The sequence below is a fragment of the Corvus hawaiiensis genome, chromosome 17 (genome assembly GCF_020740725.1).
Source record: "Corvus hawaiiensis isolate bCorHaw1 chromosome 17, bCorHaw1.pri.cur, whole genome shotgun sequence".
Classification (NCBI taxonomy): Eukaryota; Metazoa; Chordata; class Aves; order Passeriformes; family Corvidae; genus Corvus; species Corvus hawaiiensis.
In genome coordinates this window covers 16,094,215-16,115,913 of record NC_063229.1, presented here as the reverse complement: position 1 = coordinate 16,115,913, position 21,699 = coordinate 16,094,215, and the positions used below count along the sequence as shown (strand labels likewise).

The 21,699-nt window shown below is 49.7% G+C and overlaps 1 protein-coding gene across 1 annotated transcript in view; it reads right to left on the bottom strand.

The window, feature by feature from the left end:
• The window catches only part of KCNB1 (potassium voltage-gated channel subfamily B member 1), a 115,972-nt gene extending 94,733 nt beyond the window's left edge, over window positions 1–21,239 (bottom strand). Inside the window, exons 1-2 of the mRNA XM_048321682.1 lie at window positions 20,821–21,239; window positions 19,214–19,877 (exon numbers count right to left, since the gene is read on the bottom strand). Of these exons, the coding sequence (XP_048177639.1) occupies window positions 19,214–19,780 (567 nt within the window). The 5' untranslated portion in view covers window positions 19,781–19,877; window positions 20,821–21,239. The remainder of the gene's footprint in view (window positions 1–19,213; window positions 19,878–20,820) is intronic.
• Between the last annotated feature and the right edge of the window lie 460 nt (window positions 21,240–21,699).

Genomic DNA, 21,699 nt, shown 5'->3' with positions numbered 1-21,699 from the left:
GCCAGCCCCGCTTCCAGCCACAGGCTCCCGTGGCTGCCTCTCCCTGGCGCCGGCCTCCGCAGCTCCCCAAGGCACAGAGCCGGTCCTGGGTTCCCGTGCTCTGTTCCCAGCTCCTGCCCTGCACCTTACTGCAGAGGGGAAAATACCAGCTGCACCTTCTCTCTGGCTCCCCTGAAAGCAGAGTTCATCTCAAAGGACAGATTTCATTGTTCACATCCTGCACCAAAGAGCTCCAAGGGCAGCTGTCCTGGTATGTCCCCTGGCTGGCTGTGTCCTCACCGCTAAGGGACATCCCCAGAGCACTGCCCAGTGTCCCCCCTCAAATAAAATCCTGCCCTATAACCTTTTCTGCCTCACCCAGAAGATAAAATTGTATTGGGGAAGATTTCTTTGAGTTACTGTTTATTTAGCATCATTTTACAGCTCTGTTGGTCTAAGGTGTGTATTTTTAGTGTCTCAGATTGCTTCTTCCCATCTAGAGAAATAACAGCAAGTGCACAACATGTGCTGGAAAAACAAACAGTTTTACTGCTGGCTTTCTGGAAGCTTTTGGTAAATAGCTGCACCTGGTTCCAAGTGTACTTTGTTCTAAGGTGCTGGTAGTACCTGCCTGATGTCATGCTCTCTGAGGCTGTTAATTAGGAACATGTTGTGTTTTATTGGTGTTTGCATTTGGGGCTCTGTTTTGAACATATGAATGAATGGTGTCCCTAGAGAATATTATTATTTCTCCCGGAATACAAATTGGAGAAATATATGAATAATAGAGACAGACACTCTTAAAACAGCTCAGTTTATCCGATCAATTTCTAGAAAGTCATATTACCCAGCTGAGAGTACATCAATGATGCAAAATTGCCGAAGTGGTGAGCTATTTCAGGATATTCCAAACCCAAGTAATAACATCTTGGTACTCCTGTGATGGATTTATTGAGTACTAATCCTTCTGCACACTGTTGTCCTGCAGTCAATGAGCAGCTCTCCTCTGAAAAGCTCGGGAGCCTTTAGCATCCATCATCTTGATGACTGCAAATCTCTCTTTAATGGTGCAAGCCCCAGGAATGGTTTGCACCTATATGAGAGTGTGAAATTTTAAGAGTACTCCTTTCTGTGGAACTTCCCTGAATGTTAATAATGGGAAGGAGGCAAGAGGGCAGTGGGAAGAGATTTAGAAGTCTGCTGGTACATTAAAGATGGATCCCATAGGTAACATCTCCAGGTTACCTATGACCTTCACGATTGTTAGTGCTGCTAATATAAACACCTTACTCCACACAAACCTCCTTGTATCATTCAACAAATCTAAAAAGAGCAAATTTGACAGATTCAGCACTTTTATAGCCTTCCCCCAGCAGTGGGGGAAGCATTTGCTCAGAAATCTCAACCATAACCCTGCTGTTATCTCTATAATTAGACCAGTTTGGTCATTTTGAATGTAGTGTGTGTTGCTCACCTCAAATAGCAAATAACCTGCCATGCCACCCACACTCTGTGCACCTTTCCAAAGGCTTAGAAGCCTTGCTGCCTGTGTGGTGCCATGCAATGACCCTGAACTGCTCTGGGAATCTGGTGAGGAGCCTTCGCTGTGGGCTCCGCTTGGACAGCAGCCGCTGCCACAGGGAAAGGAGAGAACTGGGTGCTTTTCCTGCAGCTCAGAGCTCAGGCTGAAGACTCAGTTCAAGCACTGCAGAAAGGCTGGAACTGCCAGGAGGCTCTGTGGGGATGAAGACATGAAGGCACCATCAGTGCAGAGCTTCCTCAGGCCTTTACCAGCACGTGGAATGCCGTTCATTGGCACGGCACTCCGGAGCACACCAGTGCCCGCTCTCCTCTTACCACCTCACCTGGAATCTCACAAACCACCAGAGAGCTCTCTAAGTGGCAGGGGAATACAAACCAGACCAAACCACAAGCCCTAGCATTGATGCTGCTACACCATTGACTGCTGAACCCAAAGAAACTATTTTTATTTCCTTTTTGTTCCCCTGAAGGTACCAGACAATCCCATGGCAACCAGCCTTTCAGAGTGGCTGTCATCTGGTCAATACAGCTTAAGTCATCAATCAGAAAACCAGGTCTTTCACCTAATCTGTTTCTTTACAAAGAAGTAATTTGGCCTGTACAGATGCTGTAAAACTGCCCCATGACTGAGTTATTTTGGGATAAAATGCAGTGGGGTCACAGAGCACAGAATCTTTTGCTGCATAAGACTTTCATCCAGCCCTAGCGAGTACCTCAGTCACAGACATGAGATAGCCTTTGCAGTCCAGTCTCCATGGCTTCAAAGACACAATCGAGGATTAAACTGTCCCACACCACACAGAGAAACATCACTCCAGGGAGTCTGTGAGAGCTGCTGGAAAGTGAAGCCAAGCCCTGGCTCCCCCCAGCCCCACATCCCCCCAGGAAGCCTCAGCAAGTGCCCACTGAGCCCTTCTCCTCGCCCGAGCCGGTGCAGCCACTTGCTGTTGAGAAAATAACATAATTGCACACCGAGCAGTGAGCCTAATGAAGCCACGCCGATTTTGTTGTTAAGGCCTATGTTTCTAGGATTGCTGGCCTACCAGCACTGTGTTTTCCAAACAGAGACAGAAAAGGGCAGAGAAATCTCATTAATGACAGGACAAACAACCCAGCAATGCAGCAGGGCTTGCTTCAAACTCAGATCCTGACAGAGACAGATATCAGTGTGCTGGCATCTTGTGCTCCTCACTTGCCAGATAGTTTTGAATGGCCCGAGGTCACTGGTCATTAATTAGAGACAAATTTTATATTGTGACCCTACCAACAGAGAGTGAGGGCTCACAATGCCTAAACTCCCCCATACACAAGCACTGTGAGAAAAGGGAGGGATTTACTCTAAAGGTGATCATGAGAATGGATTTCATATGTGAGTGACTGCCCCAGTGGAAAATCTGTGCCCAAATCCAGTGCTGGGATCATAGCCCCTGGAATGAAATGGGTCCGTTTCTCTCCCCTCTCTGCATTTTCCTTTAATTCCTTCATTACTTTTCCATGTTTTGGAAGTGCAGAGTGCAAATGAATGCCCAAGAGATGACCTGAGAGTAAAGTCTGAAAAATGACAAGTCTGGGCAGCTTGGAGGGGTGATAACTCTGGCGGTCACCTCTGGGTGTGAACACCTGGAAGAGGAGGAAACCAAAGGACACCAATGCTGCTCCAAGAAAAGCCATCAGGAGGAGAAAATAAAATGGTGGCTTCACCCAGCATTTCAGGACAGGAGGCAAATACTGAGGCAGCATGATCTATCCTCATCTGGTCTCCTGCCACTTTGGGGCAGGGCCAAATGGGACCCCACTGCCACCACTGCTACTAGGAGGGTTTATTGGTGATACATGTCTCTGACACCTTTGTGTCTCTGTGTCATCGCAGAGCTCCAGGCAGTCTCAGTAGACACCCAGCTCTTCCATGGCGCAGATTCCCTTCAGCAGAGCCCAAGCACACCTTTAATCAGCTTTGGGGGGATGTACAGACCTCATGGAAGCACACACTGAGTGAAGCCTACGTGGATATGCTTGCCTGAATTAGACTGCAATAAATAAGCAGCAGGGAAATTGTGTTCAAAGCTTTGGTGTAGTTATTTGCAGCTAAAAACGACCACTGCCTCCCATAAACATGGCACAGACGGGGCAGAGAGCTGGAGATCACTGCTCAGTGTCAGGAGATGTGGTTTCTCCAGCAACCTCCTCATCTCAATGTAGGCAGAAACTATGGCAAACATTGACTGTCTTTGTGATAATCATTGCACAAAGACTCAGCGCCAGCTACCTGGAGGCTTTACATGTGCTGGGGAAGTGCTGCTCTCCCAAATTTGGCTATTCACTCTCCCTAATTCCACACAATCTGCAGGGCAATAGCTTTCCAGCACGGCCTCCCCAGGAAAGTCTCTCTCAGTAGACAGCAGACTCTCATGCTTATAGTCTAACACACAAGCATGCAGAAGGACACTGTCCAGAAGGAAAACAGAGCCCAGGATGCATATTAATTACTGGTGGCACAAAGCCCAGGCAAGGTTGCTGCTCCATGGTCAGGCTATAAATCTGTCCAAACAGGATTCTCACCACGTCTGCCTTGTTTACATTACAACATTTTATGGCCATGTGGTTCTTCACCTGGAGAGGACGAGTATCCTTGCACAGCCAGTGAGGAGCTGGGATTTATTACCTGGTGAGAAAGGCCTGGCTGTGCCCCGGGCTGGGCAGTGCCCGTGGCCGCAGCGCTCCCGGGGCTCCCGCCCAGCGCCTGGCTGCAAGTCTGGGAGAAGTTTTATCCCTTTGTTTTCCCAGCAAAAAAAGCTTCAGAATGACAGAAAGCTTCAAGCCCCCCTACCCAGCTACTGAGCTAACCCAGCTCCTGCAAGGGCATCCCACCCTCCGTCCTGGGAGAAGCCTTGCCCAGGGACCTGCTGTCACGTGGATTTCTGCTTGCAGAGGGGCCTTGCTATGCAGTGTGGGAGGATTTCCCAGTGGGGTCAAAAAGAAGTTCTCCTCACTCTCTTGCAATGAGACTGGCTCTGCAATGCCAGTAGGAGAGAGAATCAAGTGTTGCTTTCACCAGAGAGGGGAAAGGATTTGAGCTGAATGTGGCAGACTGACTGTTGAATTAGAGAAAAAACCAGGTTTCCTTCCCTGCATTGGCCATTTCTCACAGCTCCTGGGCCCAGCACTGTCACAGTTACAGGCACAAAAAGCAGATGACAAGAAAGTGTCCAGACAGACAAAAACATAAAATAAAATCTGGATTGTTAAACATCTGTTCCACAGAAACAAATCTCTGTAGGCTTCTTGGATGTTGCAGATGTCACATTAACCTGAAGCACTTAAGAATTTTAACTAGAGGAGGAAAATGTCCCTATTTTTATAGAAAATTCCTCAGCACACACTCCTGGCCTCCTCAGTGAAATGGGTCCTTTAATTGCACCCTAACGTGCTCCTTCTTTGCTCCACGCTTAATGTTAAGAAGATGCTTGAGACTTGTTGACTCCCAGGAGATCACTCAAGTACTGAGTTATGTGTGTGCTGAAGTTTCCCACTCTTAGCAAGGGTTTCACTTCACCTCCAGGCAGGCCCAGCTGGAGGGATCAGCTGGATCAGAGCCCTGTGTGTGCCCAGAGGCAGAGAGGGAGGATCAGCTCTGTCTGACACTTGCTCTGAAGAGGTAACTTTGAAAAAGGATGGGGGAAGGCATCTTCCATCCCTTGTTACTACATGAACATATAGCTCCAAAAATCTTCATTCTGTACAGTGTCCCAAAGGAAAACATTTGAAATAATCCATATTCATTGGAGTTTTTAATCCCTCACAAACCAGAATTCAGCAGGCAGCTAATGAAGAAGACAATTATGCAGCACTTCACACAAAGAGCAAATCAGAACAGGTGCAAAGGCTGGAGCGTTGCCACACTTGCTCTGTTCCTTGGCACAGAGATCAGGGCTTTACTTAAAATGTATTCACACATCCCAACAGTTTAAAGACTCAGTCTGAAAGGAAAAGAGGTGACATTTAAGACTGATCATTAGCTGTTGACCACCTAAGATACTAAATCAGAAAGGAGACAGCTGGCCAAACGCAGCTTTATTTGTGTTCGTTCTGAAGAACACAAGCAGAAATGGTGCTGCACCAGCAGGGCAGTGAAAACACAGACTGTGCTTGGTTTGCCCCTTGAATTAGAGCTCCGATGTACAAGAACAGGGCAAAGGAGTGGTGCCCAAAGGATTCACGTCCAACCAGACAAGCATGGGAAAAGCAAAGAGAGACTTTCAGTCTCTCAGAAGCAAAGAGATATTTCTCCAGATGTTGGTTAGAGGTGCAAGAGAGTAAAAATCCCCTTTTGGAGTTTGTGCAGGAAACTCGGAGCAAAGCCATGACCCAGATGTACCAACAGCAGCCGTGGCACTGCCCAGCACTTTGGGGAGGGTGTGGAGGGAAGACAAACCATGGAGCTGAGTTCTAAGGACACAGAGCTACTGGACTCACCAGAAGGACCCTGCGAAAGACAGAAGCAAGGAGGTCAATGGTGAAGGACTTCAACTGAAACAGCCAGCCTTTTTTAAGAGGGGGTTTCAATGCACTTTTAATGAAAAAGATCATTTTTGTGAGCAGGAAGAAGGAGCCTTCTGCCAGTGTTATGGCTTATTCCCCTGGAAAATGCTAAGGAAAAGAACTATTCCAACAGGTAGGTGATAATAGAGGGAACAAGTGATGATAAGATAGCAAAGATATGAACTGCTTAAGGACCTGGTGGAAAAAGAAAAAAGAATGAATTTAGGAAGAGACATAATTTCTCTCAGGATGATGAATTACAAATAGAAAGGTTCTGTATTGCTGACCATTTCAACACACAACTGCACCTCACGCAACTCACACAATTATCCTGGTTTTACACACACAGATTAAGTAATTGCTTGTATAAACTTCAAGACACTTTGGCGTATTCCAGCTGCCTGATTTGCATGTGAAATCACAGCAATTGCAGGTACAACCCTCCTTCCCTTGCACACCTCCCCTCAAACAAGGCCAGGAAAGCACCAGCAGTGCCTGGGCTGCCCCTGGCACGGAGCACCCGGGAGCATCCCACGGCTGCTCTGGGGTTCGTTCATAGCAGCAAAACCTGGGACACAAGCGGCTGGGTGAGGGAAGCAGGGACAGGCAGAGCAGTGGGTTCCTGTATCTGCCCCACTCGCTGTTCTGGAGAGCACTGCCCCAGTGGTCCCTCAGTGCCTCGCTGCTCCCCACAGCTCCGAGCCCTGCTGGACACCGGGATCCCAGCCCAGGGGCTGAGCAGCCATAAGCGCGTCCTCCTCCTGCCACTCTTGCTGGGGAAGCAGGCCAGTCTGCTAATGGGATCAGCAATTAGGGAGACTGATCCCATACCTTTCTACAGCAGTTTTTGCTTTCTCTGTAAAACATATTTATTACTCGTTTTGGGGTAGCATACACGAGCAGTGAGTCAAGACCCTGTTGCACTTAGTGCTATATAAACACAGAACAAAAAGACAGAACTTCCTATAAAGAGTTTATAAATTAAATTAATTACATCTATAACTCCTGGAAGTGGCATTGCCATGCCCAAGTTATCTGGACCATGAAGCAAATTTTCCAGAAGACAGTGCAAACTAAGAAGTATTTCAGAGCCACTTTACAGAAGCTCTTAAGAGCATCTTTAAAAATAACTATTAAGTCAAGTGGGTTTCGTTCATGGCCATTCATTCGTAGCCAGAAACTTCAGCAAACGTGTTCTCAAGCTTAATAAACATGCAAAAATAATGGAATTGCACCTGCCCCAGTGACCAGCAGAGAGCAAAGAGAGGCCAAAGACCCCTCTGGTGAGACCTGGTGCATTTGCCTAGCATGGTGAAAATCTGGTATTTCAGCAGGCATGTGCTGGAGCTTTGGCCAGGGCTGCAGCTGTTAAATGAGACCATTCTCTGGGATTGCAGGAAGTCTAAAGTTACACCTATAGAATAACATTGTGTGTAAGCACAGACAGAAAGAGCACAAACATGTCAATTAGCAAAATGCACTCTGATACCTGATGTGCTCTAGAATGCAGCACATCTTATGTTTGGTGGAAATATCTCTTAATCAGGACAGCCCAGAAGGGTCCTGTCCTGCTGAGCCACATGCAGGAACTTGGAGTCAGGAAAGGTCAGAACATATACAAGGAGTGTTGGGTCTGTCAGCACCTTGGGTGGCATGAAGAATGCATGAGGTTCTTGCTCCTGAAAAACTCCCTTTGATGACATTGGCGTTGGCCAAGGCAGGGCTAGCAGGGCTCTGACCAGTAGGAATTAATCATAATTCCTAGACTACACTTCATCTGCTTCAAATTTACTTTAAAGGATCAAAATAAGAGTAAGTAGGATCCGATATACCTGGAGTTACCAAACCCACCACTTTATCAAAATAAACCAAAAGTAAATGCCAGTCACATCATTTGACATCTCCTTCACGAACAGAAATTAGAGGTTGAGATGTCTGAGAGCTCTCGTGGTACCACAGAGTCTTCAGCACTCCTGGGAAACTGGGCCCAGCCACCGCCTGGGAGTCCCTCCCAACACTGACATCAGCTCTCCAAGAGCACCACAAAACCTGGCAGGTCCTTCCCAGTGCAATCCCAGCCTGCTGCTGTGTGAGCCCACCTGCCTCACAGTAACAGGCAACACCTCCCAAAGACACGGCTTCTCTCAGCTGAGCACTGCAAAACCTGCTGAGATCAATCAGGCTCTTACCTGGGGACGATTAGAGGCAAAAAATAACTGTGTGGTGACTGCCCTGAATTTAATTCAGCACCCTGGCAATAGGTATGAGCTACAGCTGTAAATTGAGGAGGCATTTGCTGACAGAACATTGGTGTTTCTTTTTTTTTTTTTTTTTTTCATCTCCGTTCTACCTTAACTAAAGCTATCCCTAAGGAACGCCAGCCAAGGTGTTGAGACATAGGTGCTCAAGAAGTTCAGTCCAAGGACTGAGAGGAAAGAACTAAGGTGAGCTTTGCAGCCCACCTGTGCAGGACTCCCTAAAGCTTTGTGAGCAGAAGAGAGGGAGCAGCATTTTGTGGGGACACCACAAAAACTGTGAAGGTCCCCTGGGTGGTCAGCTGAGGGTTAAAGAGACTCTTTGTGGGACACTGCAAGCAAGGGACTTGCTGGGCTGCCCCTTGAGGACCCCTCCTGCCCAGGGTAACAAACAGAGGCTCTCTTGGAGCAAGGATCAGTAAATCCCATTGCTGAGGCTGCTTCAGAGAGAGCTGCTGCCGCCAGCTCTGCTGCTCTGACCCAGGATGCAGGGTCTGCTGCCAATCACAACTTTCTTCCTGCCAGCAGAGAAAATACTGCACTGGTCAAGAAAATCTCCTATCTGCTGCGTCCAGCCTGTGTCCAACACCCCTGAGCCCCAGAGGGAACGGCGCCGATGCACTGGCAGGGAAACCGCTGGATTCACACAAAGTCCAGCCACGGAATGATGGCAGCTTTCTAGACCAGCTTTGCTCTTGCCTGTATCTGGGAGATTTTCTTATTTACTGTTTCTTCTGCACTGTCATGTTTCAGTGCAGATTGATAGCAATAGTTATTGCACCAGGCAGGCGTGAGGATTACTTAATTAATGTTTGTGAAGCGCTTTTAGATCCTCACATGAAAGCAGCTAAGAAACACAACGTATAATTATTATGTATTATTAATAAACTTCTGGCACATTGACAGGAGGGAAGACAACGCTTTTTTTTTTTATCCTTTTATTTTCTAAAAAGATTAAACTTTTATGCTATGAAGGACAGACTTACCAAAAATTCACGAGTAAGTAAACAAGGAGTGAAAGCTCCTCATTCCACCAGGAAGACAGACAGCAAGCACTGCCTGAGGAAGTGAGTTCCACTCCTTGTCTATCCAGACACTTGAGCAATCCATAGTTTTTGAGAGTGGCCAGATATGGAGAAGAACAGGGATGTTACAGACATTGCTAATAGTGGAAGTGGTCAAATGCACCAATTACAAGGAGTAGAGAGTTTGTTTAATGTGTGGTCACTATGGTTGACAAAAGCATGCACTGCAGAAGCAATGAAGTGTGCAGAGCAAGAAATGGACATTTTCAAACAAACAGAAAAATCACAGCTGTGTGAACCAAGTTTTTTAGAGCTGAGAACGTGCCAGACACAAACCCGATTCCCAGAAATATGAAGAAACCCAATCTCACGGATTCCTAGGCAGTTCCACAGAAGTGGCCAGCTCTCGTGTACTGCAGCTGCCGCTTAGAACACCTACGGCTGAGATCCAGCTGCACCAGAGAAAAAGGGGCCCAGAGGTTAGGGGTGAATTACAACTCTGCCTCCTTCTCCATCATAGACCCTGAGATGCCTCTGCACCCTCTCCAAATAACCCAGGACAATCACACTGCTCTACTTGACACGGCAACTGGGAGGACAAACACGATGCACTCAGATGGCAGGACAGAGAAAGCCAGGGACAGACAGACACCAAAGCACTGCAGAGAAGGACAGGAAGAGAGTGGACACAGTGATACAAATCTACCAGTGATAGATCTCAGCTGCTGCTCGTGGTGCCTCGTGCCATTACGTGTTTCCATTCCCTGTTTACACTGCCACTGGATAGTACTGAACCACCCAAGCAAAGCACAGCTGGCACACGGAGGAGATTCCTTGCCATGGGAAGGGTGCTGACTACAGTTCCTGCCCCTACAAAAGATTTTATGTGGTGACACTGCAACAGACCTCTTTGCTCACACCTTCAATTTATTCTTTCAGCAAAATGAGGGGTTTTTAAAAGAGATACGCACAAGGAATCTTGACTCTGAACATTTAGTAAGCATAATCATGCTTTAGAAACATTTTGCCTGTCAGTACCAATGAGAGAGCATTTCTGGTGTTTATACTGTTTATGTACTGCAAATGAGATTTACAGCTCCATTTTGTTCAAAAATGAGCAAGAGCAAATGGACTTAAATAAAATAAAACAAAACTAATCTGTGCTTTTGGCTAGAGACTCTGCACAAATCCTAGTCCAAACAGCATTGAGTAAGTTCAGCTCATAATAACAGGAACTGATTATGTACAGCAGAAAAAAAAAGAACTTTCAAATAAGTTGTTCCTTCAATTTGCTTTGACTGTTCACCAGCTTTTGTTAGTGACATAGGTTTTTTATCAGATTAGACAGATACCTGATGGATGTTATCAATACTAGTTGAGTACCAACAAGTGCTTTGGTTTTGGCTTTGCTGTTCATTTTTCTTGCCCAAACACACAGCCAAGAGCCCAGTGCTGAGCTAAGGCCACCTTCCCCCCACTGCAGTGCCAGCAGCTCAGGGAAGGGTCACAAATCATCCGCAGCCCTTGGACCAATGGTCCACATCACTGGACCACAATAACTGCAAACCTCAGCAAAATCTCACAGGAATCACAGGGGGAACTGGGAGAGACTTGTGAACAGAGAAAGGGGGAACATGCCAAAAAACGTGGATCCATCTTTGAGGCCAGGCTGAAGGGAGCTCCCAAGCTACCCACAGCCCATGCTCTGACCCTCTCCTTCACCCCAGTACTGTTTCTACCAAAGGTGGCAGTTGGGGTGTCTGAGGAGACACTGCTCCTGTAACACTGGAGTCATTCATTACATTTGTTGCGCTCAAAGCGGAGCTGGTTGCACAGATTAGCTCTTAATTGAAAATAAATACCTTCCTTACACAGGTTAACTTTGGTAAAAAGGAATCCCCACATTGACAGGTTTAATATGTGTTCATACATATCAATATATACTAGCAGATATGTATTCTGATTTATTGAATCATTTCACAACACAGGTTTTTCTATATGTTACTCTGACATCTGCACTCCCTTGCTCAAAACACTTTAGCAGCATCCCCTCCCTGGAGCCAGAGCTGCATCAAAGCATGCTGAAAACACCCCAGTACAGACCTTCTGCTTTTAGATCTACCAGAGGAAAACATGCTATTTTTCTGTAACCACTCATCCCTCAAACCTGACAAAGGTTGCCAGCACTTTCCCATGCAGGCTGGGCTTATTTCAGTAGGAACACCTGTGCCTAAACAAGGAGTGGGTTGTTTTCTCTCTCCATCCCCTTGAATAAACTGCCAGAGGGCTGCCAGCACCTTTCCCTCTGTAAGATCTCACCGTGGGCAGTGCCCAGGGACCACGGGAAGCCCATCTATCCCATGAAAATGCCCTGGTGACATGGGAGAGTGGGAAGCCAGGGTCCCCCCCCCACCGAGTCTTCCTCACTGACCTTGGGCAATGGTCACCTCCTCACTTTAAGATGGGGATAATACATATATCACAGGTTTGTCCTGGCCTCAACTAATCCATCTTTTCAAAGCACTTTGAGAGCTTTGCTTGATGAGCACAGACATTATAATACTCATCTGTTCCAAATACATTCAATGGGAGTTTTACGCTCCACAGAAGCAGGACTGGGGCTGCTGGCGTTACCGGGGTCCTAGAAAATAAATCTGCTTGGGAAGAGCCATGGCCAGGCACAAAGGCACAGTGCTTACCTCAGCCCTCTTCCAGGCTATCCCTACAATAAAGAGTAGAATTTCTCATTGGAAATCAGAACGAGACCTCACCAAGGCCTGCTGGTGAACATGTTCAGCTGGTGCCAGGCTGTATAGGGGACAGGAGAGGCCAGAAGAGAAGCTAGGACAGGGGGGAGAAAGCAGAGACCAGGCCAGCTCACGGGGAAGCTTACCACAAGGTTTAGTGTTGCTGTACTGAGTAACCAGGAACACCGGGAGGTGAACATGAGGCTGTTGCCCCAAGGACTGAATTTAGGGCAAGGTCAGCCTAAGGATAAAGAGCACCAAGGCTAAAGCAGCTTGGGCAGGCCAGTTAAGCAGTGGGGTGTGGGGCAGGGAGCCCTGTGCTGTCAGCAGGTCCTCAGCGCTTGGCACAGAGCAGCGTGGAGCCCGTTCACCCCCAGCCCCAGAGCTCTGCCCCGTTAGGGCAGCGACCACCCAGCCCTGGGGCAGCCCCTGGGAAACCAACCCAGCCCAGGAGGGAGCTGAGCCTCCCCATGATCTAGGAATTGACCCAACTCTTCTCATCACAGCCAAGGTCTGATCCTTGTCTGCCTTAACATGACAACATAGGTGTAGAGCTTCTCGAGAGAAGGCTCATATTAATGCCTTGCTCGAGTGCAGCGGCCCCATCGTGCTTCTGCTGGGTCTCTCCATAGAGTAAATCACAGTGACTGTGTTTATTGTAAGAACTAAGTGAGCAGCTGTGAACTTTCTTTGACATAAATATTTTGCCATTAGCAATGACAAATAGCAATGCTCATGTTGTAAAAGTAACATTGGATTATTCCTCTCCATGAGGGCATTCACATCACGAGAAATCAGAAGGACATTGTGATTGGAAAAATGGGTAAAAAGAAGAATATGATGGCAAGGATATTTATCCCACTGTGTAAGAAGAGTTAAGAGAAGAATGGATTTTTCCACGGAGCTCTGGAGTGTCTGTGCAGAGCCAGCTCTGGACACTGTCATGGTCAGCACAGGGCAGAGCCTGGCCACATGTGCAGGTGCTTCACACAGGTACCTGCCAAAGCTACACCTGCACATTACACCACACCGGCATATCCTGGGGGCATTGGGCCCAGAACTTTTCTTCTGAATCCCATTATTACTAAACCTCTGCAGTTACAGCTGAACAAAACAGGAATTTTCCATTGTTGCAAGATTTTCTACTTTTTGACTGGTGATGTTGGCACCTCAAACCCTGTCTGCTCTCAGGCTGAACAGGATGGGAGAACACTGAGCAGTGAGGGGAATTAATTTCTCAGAGATTTTTTTCAAAGGTACAAATGAGAGCTGGTGCTTTAAAAATAGCATTGACTGTACTTCTATAGCACACGTCCTCCAAGGAATTCAGCACAAGCATGTAAGCTTGTCACTTCCCTCCAGAGGCAGGCGGGCTCTCATGGATGTGGATGCTCAGGCTCTCCAAGCGGGAAGTTACGGAGAAGTTAAAAATCCAGGAGTGTGCCAACACACACGTGTTCGTGCATACTGGTGCTTCATGGACTGGATGGCAAGCACATCAAAAGAAATACAAGGCCTAACAATTAACTTTCCTTTTCTACATTCTCTATAGACTGCAGAGCTGCAGGCTTGGATTGGAAACAGCTGAACCCAAACCAGCTTCAGGCAGGAGCACCAGGCAAGTGCCTGCTGGATCCAAGGGCTGAAATAGCAGCTCTGGGGAAAGGCTCACCTTTGAAGGAGAATCCCACCTAGAGAGCTTAGAACAAGCTCATTGTTGGCAAATGCATCCCATGCAGGCTGCGATGCCATCGGCCAGGCCATGTTACAGGGACTCCTTTAGAGCCAGGAAAGAGTCACAGGACACAGCTACCAAGCTGGCAGTTTCACTAGGGTGCAGGTTTTCTCCCCCAGCTGGGAATCTGTGGAGGCTATAATGAGAGGAGTTCTGGGAACTGGCCACACAGCAATACATTGTAGGCAGGTCCACTGGTGCGACAGACACAGAGGACATTGCAGGGAACTAAACACAGGAATTAGAGCTCCCCAGACAAAAGATTTAAGTCCACTGGAAGGACAAGACCCAGAAAGCAGCTGCAGGATGAAAAGAGATTGATCCAGAACAGCAGTCATTTGTGTGTCCACAGGACAGTGCTGTGCTAGAAGCCCAGGGATAAGCTACAGACCAAACTGGCAAAACCCTGAACCCAGGGGAGAGGCTTTGGAATGAGGCTCTGCTTTTGAGGATCTCTGAAGATAGGAGTTCACTTTGGATGAAGGGAAAAAGTCTCCTATATATAGCAAAAAAAGCCAAGGCAGTAGCTGCATCACACTGGAAAAAAGTTACAGATGGAGGCAAAATATGGGCAATCTGGCTTTAACAGTCAAAGTCAACATCTGCCCTGTGATGGGACCCTTGGAGACAGACAAGGCATGGCTAAGATGTGACCCCTGCAATTCAGGAGAGGGGTTTCCTCTGCCAAATGCTAAATTCAGGCAGGTTTAGAGATGAATGAAAACTGCACACCATAAGGGAGGACCAGGAATAGAAAGCCCATGTGGGGGAAGAACGCTCTAGATGTAGCAAATGCATCTCCAAGAGGCTTTTATCATTCTTATTTTGTCACTACTATCAACAATAATATGAAAAGAGCTTACAGAGCATCCTCCCCAGTCCCTAAGCAATGCATCTAGAGATTAGCAGCAGAGAGCAGTGGGCAGCAGAGAAAAGCTGTTCAAGGAATGTAGAGGCATGCATAATGAGATTACCGAACTGGAGTTGCATGTTTTCAAGGATAAATGTGATATTATTGCACTGGCAAAGGCATAGCAGGAGCAGGGGAAAAGATGAGAAATAGCCTGTCAGAAGGGAGGGATCGCTGCAGCTGAGCTCCCAACAGGACAGGGACAAGTGGGAAGTGGAGGCAGCGAGGAGGAAAGGAAGTGCACATCCTACTTGACATGCAGAGAAGCTTTTTGCAAAGTGGGTGATGTCATCGTGTTTTTCTCAGCCTTCAGGACAGTAAGAGAAAAATAGATGAAACCAGCACATGCAGAGGAGTCTGTAAGACGAGCAGACTTCCCCCTCCCCACCCCATGCAACACTAATTGCTCAAATATTGATCGGGGAAATAATTTGTAAGGACTAAAGGAGGAAAAGAAACACTTTCCTCTCAAGAAGCAAAAAGGGCAATGTTCTTGCAGGGTTGCTGGAAGGGTCCTGGTGATCAGAGAATTTCCAGAACCATGGAAGTTAATCTCAGATGTTGAGTTGGTCTGATTTGTTATTTGTTTATACTGGAGAGCATGAACAACTGCAGGTTTTTATTTTTCAGGATACCACACGAATTGTTGGAATTACAGCTAGGCTGGTTCTCCCAAGGACCAGACAGGTGAGAGACCCATGGACCCTAACTAGCCTTGGTTAGTGGAAAGCAACACCTTCCAAAGGGACTTTGGCAAGCCAGGACTGGTAGCTGGGCTGAGGGTGACAGGAACCAGCTGCCCAGGCTTAGCCTTGGCAAGGGAAGGAGCAATTAGGATTAAAAGCCCAAACCAGAATGCTGGAGCAGTGCTAACCACTACTGCCCTGGCATGGACACTAAGCCCCGAGGACAAGCAGCAGTTCTGCTTGGCTTCTGGAGAGCCGCTCTTCTTTCCTGACAAAAGGAAAACTACCATGCAACAAAATGTAAGAGCTTCTCCAGAAAATATCTGCACCCCGTCAGTTTCTAGAGTAAACCATGACAGAAGCGAGCACCAGAGTCCTCTGTGGTTAAAAATGGATATTGTGAGTACACCAAAGTACACGAAGAATACTATTTAAAAGAAAAAACAAAACCAAGAAACAGCCATCAAACTATTAAGACAGACTGGGAGAATGATAAAAATAAGCATGAACATGCAAAAACAGTGATTGCAGGAAGAGGAGAAAGCATCCACAAAGCCTGCAGTGAGTATTTCTCAGGGATATGCAGGCAAATAACCACAGGAAATGGGAGAATCAGATCCTTTAAAATATATTCGAAAGTTAGAGGGAGATGAACAGTTTTATTTAATAACTGCCTGATAAATATTTTTTCATTTGATAGAGGGCAGGTCCCTCAAGTGCTCCATTCTGCACACGGGGGTTTTCCCTCTGGGCGAGGGGAGTGCAGGGCAGCCCGACGCACTGGGGGGTGAACTGAAACCAGTTCGGGCACTGGATGCCCTGGCTGCCCCTGGGGCCGAGCTGGAGCGGTGCCGTGGGTGTGACACCTCCCAGAGGGAGGGTGCTGTGGGCACAGCCTGAGGGAGAGCAGCACTCACCCCTGTGCTGCTGCGGGGTGGCAGCAGGGCTGCGGCCCCAGCACCTCCTCTACAAACCTGGAGCCTCTCAAGGAGGGGGAATTATAAAATCCAAGAGTGTTCTCTCCAGTCACGTACAGGGTGAAGCCTCACAAATAAGTAAGAGCCTGCTTGCCATGAGGTGGTTGGTTTCAAAGCCAGACAGAGCAATCAGAAGATATGGGTAAATCTCCAGTGGATAAGAAAGAAACAAAAACTAAGGTCTGGGGGATTCTTCTTCTCTTACATGAACGCTATTTTCCACCCTGGGGTACACCACATATTGTCCCCTTTAAATAAATAATAAAAATAAAATCCATAGAAAACAAAACCAACAAAAACCACCCAAGAATAAAAAAAAAAAAAAAAAGGCAAACCCAAATCCCTGAAAACCAAACAAATAAAAACCAGCTCTGTTTAACTGGTCCCAGTATAACCCTGGAGTAAGCTGGTATGGAGGGGACAGGTGAGGTACTGTGCAGAAAATGTTAAAATACAGCCAATGCTGGCAGCCACAGTCCCTGGGTTGGCTTGGGGGGAGAACCTGCACTTGTAGCCATTTTCCTGACTTCTTAAAGAGAACATGAAGGCATCTTGTATTTGTTGCATGGAAAACCCTTTGCATTGAGTGGCACAAGTCTGAAGAGAAAAAATAAACAAGAGCAGTTGAGATTTCCCCAGCGGTGGTTTTAGGACCTTGCGTGACGTTAAACCTCACAACAGTTTACTTTGTTCCCTTTCCATAGGAACAGTTTGAGCTCCCAGACCTGGCAAAGCAGAGGGAGTCTGGCTTTAGGAGAGGTGACAGAAGTTCCCGGAGGCCCGCAGCCTCCGCAGAAGTGCTCCAGTGAGCAGCCAGCTGAGGAAAGCTGGCCAGAAACTGCCAGGCAGAGGCTCAGATTCAGCACACACAGCACTAAAAGGGAGCCTGGGCACAGCTGGATAGGTCAGATAACGGGTCAGGCTGCCAAGTCCCTCTCCCCTTGTCCTTCCATCAGAAGTTGAAGAGTGAGTTCAACGTATCCAATATGTGGATTGAATTCTCAGGAAGGTGATCAAAGCAAAGGGCACACTCTGGCACGAGGGAAAAGCTATCCACCAGCAGGGAGCAAATTGGATAAAGAATAGGCCTAGCAGCACTTCTGTCCCCGCCTGCTAAGCTAATTGTTCATCAGGCCTGTCTGCCCTGCTACACATGAAAGGAGTGGGAATCGGTGTTTGGGAACTGCTGGAATATTTGAGGTTTGGGAACACACAGCATCACTTTCATTGCAGTAATGAAGGCACAGAACGGCAGCTTTAAATGCTAAGGGTAATGATGCATTACCAACCCCTCTCAATTAATCCAGAGCCTGCAATGCCGAGTGCACTTACTCCGAGAATTTTCTCAGAAAATGAAGCTAGAGTATTTAATTTATAAATCACAAAAGACACTTATTTGGCAAGAATGACCCTTGCTCATATACAATAAATCATGAACATCAACAGTCTCTAATGGATTTTGAGTCAGTGCCACAGACAGCAAAGCCTGGGGCCTGTGTTTCAGGATTCCAAGACTGTGCCAAAGGAGCCTTATAAATTATTAATGCATTCATCACAGTGTCATCTGTGCCACTGGAGAGATAGAGACACTATGGGGCTCTGTTTGTCATTAAAAAAGTGATAATGGGTTCAGCAGGCAGACCATGCCTCCCCTTCCCCTGCCGGGATAAGCCAGTCCACACCTCATAAAATCTCTTCCCCAAGTTTCATACATGCTCTTGGTTCATGATATGCAGCATTTTGGGAAGAGAAAAAAAAGAGGTAAAGAAGTCTGTTTTCCCAAGTAGCCCACCCAAGCCAGACTCCCTAAGGGATGGATGGAGCCAAGGTCTGCGTTTGCAGATGTTTGTACGGAGAGAGGTGCATTACAGAGGGAAGCCAGGGCTTCTTGCAGCTTCTCTGCCATACAGTAAGGATGTGGGTATATAGAAAATTCAAGTTTTGGTCCCTACTGCTCAGTCTCTCATGCTTTTCAGTTATTCATCCCACAGTTTTCAACCTCTCCCCCTTCACTTTTGTCCCCATGGTTACTGAATCACTGTGTTCGCAGAGATTTTCCTCACTAAAGAAAATGTGACTAACATGAGGCAGCTAAATTATCAGAGCCAACTCTGACATTGGTTTCTCCCAACATGGATTTTATCTTCAAAACACCTTCAAGGAGATCTGTTCACTGGAACCAACTTCAGAGTAAGCAGCACTTCAGCTATTGACAGAGCTGCATCACTTGCCCAGGGAAGACTTAAAAAAGGATGGAATTCAAACACCAGCTTTAGCAGACATGCAGCCTAGGAGTGCATGATACAAATAAGTAGGAGATGCATTTCACTACAAAAAACGAAATTAAATTAAGCCCTGGAATTGAAGGCATTATTTCCTCACTGCACCTGGGTCTAAGAGTTCAAGCAGAACTGGCTGCTTGAAAGCCAGTTTGATTAACCAGCAGAAGACATGCATGTTTTAGGCCCAAAGAAATCTCTATTACAGACTGCACCAACACAGGCCACTGGGTAACAAGTCTAAAATGTCCAGCCACAGCAGTCTTTGTGCGCTGACCCACTGCTCAGAGAAGCTTCTTCCACACTGACCAGCCTAGGCTGCCCCAGGGACACTCAAACCAGATCCCTTCCAAACTACCAAAAACCCCCAGAAAACATTAAAATTCATTTGCATATGAGAGGCCTTTCTCTCCTTCACTCACAGCACCCATCCAGCCAGCCACAAGTGCCCAGACATTTAAGCAAGGGCAGCAGGACAACACCTCAGGTAAGCATCACCAGTCAGGAGCCAGTAGACAACAGAGACATAGAACACTTACCTTGGCTGCTACGGAGGAGTTGGGCTTCTCCAGGAGGTCCCAGAGTTTTTTCCTTTTCTCAGCACAGCAAGTGTTATCGAATTCCTCCCCTTCCCTTTCCCTCAGGGTCTCTGCTTCTCTCTTCAGCTCCTCATTCATCTGCTCTTTCTTCTGGTGGTAGCGGGCCTGGCAGCAGGACTCCAGGTAGATCTCATCCACCCCCCAGTAGTCCAGCTCCTGGCTGAAGGACAAGGCGCACATCTCCTCCATCATGTGCAGCTTACCAGTACGATAGAAGTTCAAGATAGAGGTGAATGCCCCGGGATGCCTGTCAAAGAAGTACTCGTTCTCCTCCAGGTTGTAGTCATCACAGATCTCCATGAGGGAGTCGTGCGTGTTGCAGTCTCTGAGCTTACCCAGCCTGGTCCGTGGCAACCTGTCCAAGGTCCGCCAGAGAACCTCGTGGGCCAGCCCCCCCACGTTGAGCTTGACCCTTCGGGAGCAGGCCTTGCTCCTGACGATCTCGGTGGGGTCTGGAGGCAAAGAGGTAGTAGAGCGAGATCCATGCTTATTCATCCCCAGAGGCATCGCTGGTCCCCCTCAGGCTGGACGCTGCACGGTGCGGCGCGGGGCAGGGCGCGGGGGCCGGCTCTCCTCACCTCTCCTTCCCCTCCATGCCCCAGAGCTGCAAGAGAGGCCGCGCGTGGGTCCCCGCCCGCCGCCCCCGCCGATGTGCGGGGGGGCGGCGGCGCTGTCCGCCCGCCGGTGCTGAACCGCGCCCGGCGCCGCCGGCCCGAGCCCAGCCCCGCGCCCAGCTCCGCTCCACGTGCGGCGGGCGCTGCCGCCGAGCTCCCCCGGGCGGCGGCCGGGGGGTCTCCTCCGCCCCGGCGGGCCCCCGCCTCCGCCCGGGAGGGTCCCCGCACGCCCCGTCCGGGAGGGCTGCGGAGGCCGGGCACGGCCCCGGGAGCCTCTCCGGGTCGGGCGCGGGGCTGCCCCGAGCAGCGCTCGGGGATGCGCCCCGAGAGGCGCTGGGCCGCCGGCCGGGGATGCGCTGGCACCGGGCTCCCATCCCGGAGCGCGCGGCCCCGCCGGACCCCGCGCGTCCCCACGACCCAGCCGGAGCGGCCCCCGGCGGTGCCCCCCGCCCTGCCCGGCCGTGTAGGCTGCGGGGAGATGCGGAGGCTTTTAGTAACTCCAGCCGTAGAGATTTCCCGAGGAAAGAGCTGGGGCAGGGAAAAGGGAGGATTTAAAGCCACTCTAAGGACGCGCTCTGCCTCTCTGGGCTGCCCAGGGACGCCTCCCAAGCCCCCCACGCCGGCCTCTGCATAACCGGGAAAGCAACAAAAACGGGAATAAGAAAAAAAACACCGAGCCCGCCTTAGGGCGCCGGGTGGCTCCTGACAGCCCCGAGCACTGTTGCTTACACAAAATGGCACGAAGAGAAGCCCCGGCGCAGGCAGGAGCGGCTTCCCCGTGCACAGCTGGCACAGCTCGGGGCTCGGCCCCGTCCCCGCCGACCCAGGTCCCCCCCAGACCCAAAAATCGGACCCCGCCGCTGCCTCCCGGCAGCCGCCGCCGCACACGGGGAGAGGCTCCCGTGGCTCGGCCCGAGCCCAGCCCTCACCTACCTCCTCCTGCGGGCTCCCGGCGAGGCGGCGCGGGGCGTGCGGGGCCGAGGGCGGCTACATCCTGCGGCGGGGCGGGCGGCAGGGGCGGCCCCGCTCGCATCCCCCCGCGGGCAGCCTCAAGGCGGAGGGATGGCGGCGGCGCTCCCGGCTGTCCACGGAGCCCAGGGGGAGGGGAAGGGAAACGAGGCAAATCGGATCCTTCGGCAGGAAGCTTTCCAAGGCCTTCCCTCGGCTGCGGCTCCTCACTCCTACCTACAGCCAGCGCCGGAGCCGCGTCTGCGCCCGCCCCCCAGCCCTCTCTCCGGGCAGACACAAAGGGAAGCTCCGGGGCTTCCTCCCGCTGCCTCGGCACGGGGATCAACAAGTGCAGCCCGTGGCTCCGGCGCGGCCGTGCGCGGCTGTCCCGGCGCGGGGCGGGGGGGCGGAAGGGTCGGGGCTGGGGCCGGGCAGCTCCGCCGTGAGCGGGAGCGCAGCATTGCAGCGCCCGGGGCCGCTCCGCGCCGCGCCCGCCGCCCCGGCCGCCAGCCCCCTCCCTAAGGCGGCGGGGCTGCTCCGGCAGCTCCCGGGGCCATCGGCCGTGACAACAGGAGCGGCGGTGTGTGCCACCGAAAAGCGAGGAGCGGAGAGCGCCAGGCAGCTCGGCAGGGCCCCCGCCGCCTCCCAGGCGATTCCTCGCCGAGCCGGGAGCAGCGGAGCTCAGGGAGGTTGCTCATCACCCCGCGTGTGAGGGCGATCCAGGCCCTCGCCCCCACCCCGACTGCCCCTCGTCGAAGGAACGAGCCCACAGTGACGGTTGCAGATATTTGCAGAAACAGATAAGAGGAACAGTAGTGGATCTCTGCTGCCGATTAGGACTATGAATATAACGTAAACTAGCAT